The sequence below is a fragment of the Limulus polyphemus genome, unplaced genomic scaffold (assembly GCF_000517525.1).
Source record: "Limulus polyphemus unplaced genomic scaffold, Limulus_polyphemus-2.1.2 Scaffold1447, whole genome shotgun sequence".
NCBI classification, from domain to species: domain Eukaryota; kingdom Metazoa; phylum Arthropoda; class Merostomata; order Xiphosura; family Limulidae; genus Limulus; species Limulus polyphemus.
Window position 1 is genome coordinate 36,672 of NW_013667057.1, and position 8,940 is coordinate 45,611.

The window sequence follows — 8,940 nt, forward strand, 5'->3', positions numbered from 1 at the left end:
CGGCGAAAATCAATTGCAATTAAAATATTATATAATCACGATGTTCGTGCGCTCATTTCAGCTGAGGGATATAGTGCTGATTGGACACAATAAGCACGGATATGTGAAATATGAATAAAACAAAGTCTGTCTTGCTGGTTCGTTGACTGCTACAGTAAGTGGTTTTATTTGTTTTATGAGAATCCCGTCGTTAACCTGTTTTATTCCACTCTTAACTACAGTTGCTCGACTGATTACGCGACAACATTTCTTATTATATTGCAATTGGCTTATATGCATGACAATCCTGAAACGACAGGGGGAGCTGAAACTTTTAGCTGCAAACGTTGTAAGTACACGTTAACTTTTTTTTTTTCTTTGATATTTCAGAGCAACGGTTTTTTTTTTTAAGAATGTTATGCACGTGCGGGAAAAAATGTATTTAAATCACATTTTATTATAATTAATGATAATTATGACTGCTGCTGTGCACGTATCACATGCGCTGTTTGTATCGTCTATTTTTTTTTCGAATATCGTGTACGTTAAAACATTGTGACTATCTGACGAAAAGCTTCAGCTCGAAACGAGTAAATTTGAATGATAATAATAAAAAAACAAGAGCTGTGTTTTCGAAATGTTCATATTCTTTTTTTTTTTGTATTCTAGACAGAAATAGTTTAATTTTTTTTTCAACGACATATTTCAGGATTGTTTGTTTGTTTTAAAGCACAAAGCTACACAATGGGCTATCTGTGGTCTGCCCACCACGAGTATCTAAACCCGGATTTTAGCTTTATAAGCCTTATCACTGAACCACTAGGGAGGGGGAGGGACATATTTCAGGATTACCAAGTATTTACACTTTCTTTGTGTTATATATTTTTTTGGTCTTCAGAGGGTTATATTTCATGAGTGTTAAATATAAGGCCCACCAAGTGTAACTTTGCAATTTAAGTTAACTTGTATTTGTAATTTATATATTACACACGTAATTCATAAATGTAACTACTATTTGTAAATTAACAATCTGGCTGAGAAATATACTTGTTGATGTTTTAAATTACATAGTTTCTCTTTTCACGTAGATTTATAAATTGTCACTTAAACTTATAATTTTTAAAAATTATAAGCTTAAGTGACAATTTATAAATCTACGTGAAAATTATAAGTTTAAGTGACAATTTATAAATCTACGAGAAAAATTATAGGTTTAAGTGACAATTTATAAATCTACGTGAAAAATTATAAGTTTAAGCGACAATTTATAAATCTACGCGAAAAATTATAAGTTTTAGTGCACGTAGATTTATAAATTGTCACTTAAACTTATAATTTTTACGTATATTTAAAAATTGCCACTTAAACTTATAATATTGAGAAAGAAAAAAACAACACTAGATTCAGAGGCAATAAAATCTAGGAAAACCTTAATTTGATACAACGTTTCGGACCTAAATGTTTAGGGTTCAGGCCCGAAACGTTATGTCTTTCCTAGATTTTAGTACCATTGTATTATTATTCTCCAAACTTTGTATCAGTATTTTTTCGTTTTTAAACTTACTTTTGCATCTTCTGTGCGGTTTTTATATATATATATATAATTTTTCTGTCTGTGTGCATTACCACGTAAATTTATAAACCAACATCACGAGTAGAAAATCTTGTAGCTTATAAGATACGTTTCATAAACTGTCATGTTGTTTTAATAAAACGAATGAGAGAAAGTATATTTTTCAGCCAATTTACAACTTAGTTTCAAATGCAAAGTTAAAACTAGTGCTAAACTTGAGCAGGTGTGGTTGAAACAATACTTCTGTCTTTTCACTGTGATGCGCATAATGCAGGAGCTCGTTCATGTACACCTGCATCTACAGTTTGTACATTTACTATTGTTTACTTTTGTCTGAACTAAAACGCCAGCTATTGTTACTTAGATATCTCAGTTTTAATGCATGTTTTTCTTTGGAAGCTTTTATACGACTATATTCTCATTAGATCTCTTCGTTTAATGCTTTAATGAACGTAGACGTTATTCTCTGAATTCTGTGTCCTATGAGACACATACGTGTTATAAATATAAAATGAGAAGAATATTATTTTTAAGGGCGTTTATATGAAAATGTAAGAAATATTGAAGATAACACCACACAGAATTATACCTATAATAATAATAAAACAGTATACACAACGCCAGATAATTCAAGCTACTAATATAAGATAAAGCCCTAATATATGTGAATATCAGTTCCTTTCGTAGACGTAATACAGTTCAGAGCTGAACTGAAACTACACGTCATAAGTTACCATGCAACGACTGTATACTCGCAACGTATCACTTATTATTCTCCAAACTTTGTATCAGTACTTGTGATCAGAAATTGATTAACCCAGCATCTCAAGTATACAATCAACTGATCAGTTTACTCAGTCAATTCAGCCAAAGGGGGGGGGGGTTCCAACTCTTGGAACAGAACGATATATAGGACTAATTGTAATGATACATGTAATTTATTAATAACAGGTTAATTAATTTAATTAATATATTATTATTGTTTTAAAAAATATATTAATAACAATAATAAGGGATATATCGTTCCAAATTTTTATCAATGTTACAGAATTATAAATACTTATTTTAGAGCTTCGCAAACAGAGTATCATAGTCTCTGTACTCGTCTATTTGTTTTCGGTCTGATTCAATGGGGATCGTGATCACAGAACCCCACCCCCCGTGTCTACTCTTGATTCAGCTCGCACTTTGAAGTTTCTTGTTTAAATTGTTCACCCTATCACGTTGCACTGTAAACAAAACTTTTTACCATTAGTATAATTACTAGCCCACATTCACCATTACTTGTGTCACGTTTAGAGTAACCTTCGTTAAGCATGGTCTACCCATTAATACAGTTACTAGTCCACTGTACCAATCAAGGTACGTTCACCTTGACCTGTGTCACTTTTATTGCACCTTTTGTTAAACCTGGTCTAACATTCACTTGTTCATATTAGTATCAACTGACTTTATTATAAACTTTATTTAGTAAGCCTTTACTATTACTCAGGTTATTTATCTGACATGAAGTCACCATTACCAGTCTCTTTTACCATAGCCGTTCTTCAACTTCGTTTATCTTACAATGACCTTAGCTTCATTGGTCACTTGCTCGTTTGAAAGCTCTAATCCACAGTGTTTAGCATTATATTAATTCCTCTACCATAGTATCTTTAATTCACAAGTTTTACAACAGTCTTACTGTTTTCGGTCTTTAAAAGCCAATTAATTGCTCTCTATAACATTCTTAAGACAAAAAAAACAAACAAAAAAAAACAATAACGGGATTCGTCTGGGTTTAAGCGCTATTCCGATTTAGTGTTGTCTCAAAGATAAAATAGTCGATTTATGTTTTAAAAGTGGCATTGCTGTACACCGGTGTACTGGAATTTCTAGGCTTCAGTCCTGGTACAATAGGTCAACCAAATTAAGTCTATTTTCCGAGACTTTTAGGCATTGATAATTAGTCTAAAATCATTTTTCAAGACGCCTCTTTATCCCCCGGCACAGCAGCAAGTCTGCGAACTCATACCATTTAGAAACCGGGTTTCGATTCCCGTGGTGGGCACAGCATAAATAGCCCATTGTAATGCTTTGTGCTTAACTACACACAAACACTCATTATTTTTAAGAGTACGTTGCGTAATTATCTTAAAAACTAAATAGACGTAAATTAATCAGATCTAAGTTCATTCAGCACATACTTATAACTATTATTTAAAGAAATAACAACTTATAAACAGATCCCTAATATATATACATTGTCAGTGTTGTGCAATGCAATCAATTGGGTTCGTCATGACTGGCCGTTTTGTGTATGCATCTGACCGAGTGGAGGCAGGTGCGTAATTGACTGAATTACGCAATGACAAACTTTAAAAGCTCTGTATTTGTATAATTTAATTATACAACCTGTCCATGTTCCTCCACTTAATGAAATAGAAATTTAATACGACCGATTCGCTAAGGAAGATGAATGTCATTACAGAGACATAGCGTATATCCTCATTAAGGTTTATTCGGATTTTTTTTTCTGTTAGCGTGTATTTGGTTACCACCACTTCTACACGCCACTCACCTTTCCAGTCTCTTCAACTGTTTGTTCAGCTCACTTTGTTCATTAATCAGCTGCATCTGATGTGTAGAGAGTTGTTCCAGCTGTGGCTGGACATGGTTGACTCCAGAATAGCTCTGCTGTAACTTAGCTTTCAGCTCCTCCTGCTGGGCTCCTATGGCTTTCAGCTGCTCTCCTATTGCTTCAATTCTCTCCTGAAACGCGTGGATGGAACATTAATTTTATTACTTTTATTGTGACACAAGTACAGTTGGAGCTAGAAGCTTTTATGAAAGATTGCTGCCTGATTATTATTATTTTAAAAGGAAAACGCTCTGGGTTAGATAGCGAGATACACCAAGGATTCAGTATGGAGCTCGTAACGTCGTTCATTACAAGAACCAGGTATCTGGTATTTTAAGCATACAGTGTTTCTTTTTCTTGTTCCGTTTTATTTTCTTTCATTTTATTGTTACCTACTTTTACGAACATGGTGTTTCATTTAATTTTTCTCTAATACCTTTGACTTTTGCCAAGTACAGTGTTTTTGATGAACAACTAATCACTAGGCTTCGTTAAACATTGATAGACGTTGGAATCGGGGAGGGGCACGTTCCTCTCCCATAATTAAATTGGGGGGGGGGGAGAGAATATCATTGCACCCCAAACAAGTTTTACACGATCTTTTTCTATGCAGTTGGCTGACTTTGGCAACCAAAATGAAAGGAAATTGCCATTTCTTTAACAATTCTAAACATTACGCCGTTAATAAATTTTGTACATATGTATAATATGTACACTGGTTATTACCTGAAGCATTCTTATTATTTATATGAGTTACGATTTTGTAGCAAAACACAGCAACAATTGAAAGCATTATTACTGACTATCAGACAGTTTTTATTTATTTACGACTGCTTCCCCCACCCCACCAATGTTTGTCCGTTCCAATGAGCCTGGTCATACTCACCGTATCTAGGATGTGTCAGTTTCTATGCTGTTTTCTTCTTCTTAAGCCCACAGGGAGCTAAATCCGGGAAAGAGAGAAACAAGACTTAATTACCCACCTGTCGCTTCTTCTTCTCTTCCTCGAGCTGAACTTTATCAGTGAAGGTACCGAGACACGGGTCCAGTCTGGGCCGCTTACAGGAATCTTCGTCATATGATCTATAGCCCTGAGACCTAGAAGTATCATCAAAACTGATAATTTTGTTCAAGCTGCCGAAGACCGTGTAGACGAGCAGACAAACGATTTCAAAATTACTACCACCACCACCATGCGAGTCGTGTTTTGAGAAGACACATCATAATTAGAAACCACGAGTTAAATTTCCACTCAACGATATTTCTGTAATATTTTATTTATCGGCTCAAACAAAAAAAAAGCGAAAATGCCTACTTAACCTATGTACAGTAAGTAGGGAGATATAGTTAGCAGAAGGACGGAATTTTCTATGGAACGGTTAGCAGAATTTGTGTGTGTGTGTGGAACCGTTAGCGGAGAGGTGGGGTTTTGTGTGGTATAGTAAACGGAAAGATGGCATTTTTTCTTTTGTGGAATATTGAGTGTTTGTATATTATAAGCTAGACATCTTGTATAGTCACTTACGTGGAACTTTATTCGGGTGATAGAAAAACGTTTCAATACAACTGTTTTCCATAAAGAGCCCCCAGCGGCATTTCTGCGGATTTACAACGCTAGAAACCGGATTTAGATACCCGTGGTGGGCAGAGCACAGATAGCCCATTGTGTAGCTTTGTGCTTAACAATAACAACAAAATCCATAAAGAGGGCCAAAACTATCAATAGTCTATAAAACATTTAGTGTTAGGAGCCTGAGGAAGAGTTTAACCGCCTTGCAATAAATGCTGTGTTAGTTTTTACACTTTCTGCTTTTTTTCAAACTGAATGAAAACATAAAAGAGAATGAATGAATTATCTCGCATTTTAGCAAAAAAGGAGAAGTTTTCGTCATGAGGCCACAACTTAAACTTTTTCTTCCTTTAAAGCAGATGGGAAAGAAGCTTGCAGCAAATATAGCAACTGGAGGAAGAAGCGGGAGCACGTTTCTTAGCAAAATAGCAATGGTAGCGATTTCGGATCAACTTCTATTTAATTTTAGAAACATTTGTTCAAAATGTAACCCAAAAATCGTTTCAAAATTTGAAAATCACAATTATCGTTTTTTTTTTTATAAGTGATTACAAAATACTGAAATTGAAATATAGTGTTTTAATGAAACCAAACGCTAATAAGACTCGAGTGATATATATAAAAAATAGCAGTCTAACTTGTATTGCATATAGTATCAGTCACAGGCGGGATTACAAGAGTGGAGACAAGGAGGAGGAGTTGCCCCCTACTTTAGCCCCACTCCCCACATAAAGACATTTTTGTCCCATATCCTTCCCACCACCTCAGTACAACACAAAATCGTGTCATCCTAAAAATAATAATATTTTTAAAAGCGCTATAAGCGCACAATGATACTGTCGAAAGGATTATTTTACCAGATACATTATCTGGTGCTATAAACATTTTAAACAGAGATTACCAGTATATAAGCAAGTAGTTTATCCACCAGAAAACACGGTCTTTTTAAACCATTCATCCACAAGAACCGTTTTTGTATGTGTTTATAAAATTCCTGAGAGTCTCGTGAGTTGGTATAATTCACTTGGTAACGCTAGGATGGCTTCACATTTCAAACATACAAAAAAAAAAACCCAACAAAACTTACATCGCGTGAAAGTTGTGTGTTCAACGAATACACGAGAGATCCATAAATGTTGTTAATTTAAGTAAGCGCCATTAAACACCGCGTAGGTGTTACGTTTACTAAACGTCTCTTCTTAGACGCGTCTTGCTGTGCCCCTGAATAGTACACTTCTCGTGCAGAACACGAAATTTTTTTTCCTCAAACGATAACTAAGGATAAGGCACTGAAACTGGAAAGCATAAAAAATGTCCTATTGTTACCAGAGGAAATAGCTAGAAATATTTAAACAAAAACAATTAAGTTTATTTCAATTTAATTGAAACCTCATCAATATTTATCGAAAGTGTAACATGATATTTGAAACTGACTTTCCTTAGATATTTAATGCTCCTCTAGGTAAAAACAAAACTCTTGAAATATACGAAAATATCTATCGTGCTCTACACAACCCACAAAAAACTTTCGTGAAAAATTTCTGTATGTGTTTTTACCAAGAGAACCGGAGAGCTCAATACCTGGAATGGCCTTTTGAATACTGATATCCACTGTCTCGCACCACCTGTCGGGCTAAGGGGAAAAGCTCGTCTCTTCGGGTGAGAAGGGCAGGAACTTGCTTACATATCTGAGCAGCTGCTTCATTAACAGATACCTGGAATGTACATGTAATATCAAACTATCGATCGTCTCATAGTCTAAAAATTCGACCAAAGTTACAAAATCGAACTTGAACCCCGTCAAAAAATCGCTTGTAATTACCATAACACTTATATCTACATGTATTTTATATTATCCAACTTCTGAAGGCTAATCAGTAGATTTGTTTTAATTAACCACAAGAATAAGATGAGTACCTTACAGTGAATAATAAACTATAAATTTAAATGTACAAATATGGTGTCTGTTTTTGTTCAATACTAACTACGTTTCACGTGAATGGAAAAGTGCTTTTGTGAACTAACAGTCCACTTTTTAGACCCAAACTAACTGATTAACAAATATGGTGTCTGTTTTTTGTTCAATACTAACTACGTTTCACGTGAATGGAAAAGTGCTTTTGTGAAATAAGAGTCCACTTTTTAGACCCAAACTAACTGATTAAAGAGAAAAACACGAATGAGCTTCGTTTGTTTACAGTGACGATCAGATTCCACTATTCAACCTGATAAAGGTAGATGGTGAGTACTGTCGACTAGCGCCCCCTCGGCCTTAAGGTGTACAGCACTGTTTTGCGGCAACGATTCGCGAACCGTGCTCTCTAGGGTTCACAGTTCAAGCATTCTAGCTACTAGGCTACGCCCGGCCCTAAGCAGTAACTATTCTTTCCACACCTTCTTACTGCTGTGTAATGTATGATACTAACAATTTAACTTACTACAACGTACAGACGTGCAATTGTAAGAACATTTTATGATTGAACAGATATAAAGCTATAAGTGGTTAGCTTTTGTTTTCAGTACACTTGAGCTACATTTATATAGCCTTTTTTTTAACTTTCAGAATACAAAAGCCAACACTTACAACTAATTTCTATGAGCATGCAACCTAGCTACACCTGGTCAGTATGTCAGTGTAAAAAGATACAAATAAATAAAAACAAATTAAACAAAAATTAGATAGCGTCATGAATTATGCAATTAACGTTAAAGAGGAAAATCCCATTAATGAGTCACAAACGAAAGCAGACGATTTTTTTTTTACAGACCCATCTTTATTTTGAAAAGCTTTTCACACTGAAGTTGTAAAACAAAAATACGTTGTCATTTAGTATTAAATTGTAATATCAAGAAAGGCCTGTTTTCAGTATTACCGTATTTTTCGGTGTATAAGACGCACTTTTTTACCCTAAAATTTGATGTCAAAATCTGCTTGCGTCCTTTTCACCTAAGGTATGAATAATATATATGTATATATACGATATACACAAGCCATGTGTAAATATATTTAAATAGCCATGAATAGTTTAGTTCAATTGAATGTGTTATTTATAACAATAGTAGTTTTTTATTTTAAAAACATAATTATTTATAATGCTCCATAAACAATAAACAATAAATTACAGTGAAAGCAATGAAGATTTTGTAGGTTTTGAACGAAACTAAATAACAGTAAACCTTTTTTTTGATTTACGGTAT

General features: G+C 34.3%; 1 protein-coding gene across 3 annotated transcripts in view; it reads right to left on the reverse strand.

Annotated features, from left to right (window-relative positions):
- LOC106463619 (NGFI-A-binding protein 1-like) overlaps positions 1-8,940 on the reverse strand; it is a 90,484-nt gene that overhangs the window by 21,564 nt on the left and 59,980 nt on the right. For 2 of the 3 annotated variants that reach the window (XM_013923668.2, XM_022391154.1), the window contains 3 exons: positions 7,324-7,457; positions 5,156-5,288; positions 4,113-4,303 (listed from right to left, as the gene is read on the reverse strand). In XM_013923668.2, the coding sequence (XP_013779122.1) occupies positions 4,113-4,303; positions 5,156-5,288; positions 7,324-7,457 (458 nt within the window). The remainder of the gene's footprint in view (positions 1-4,112; positions 4,304-5,155; positions 5,289-7,323; positions 7,458-8,940) is intronic. The other variant, XM_022391153.1, reaches the window with a different exon arrangement.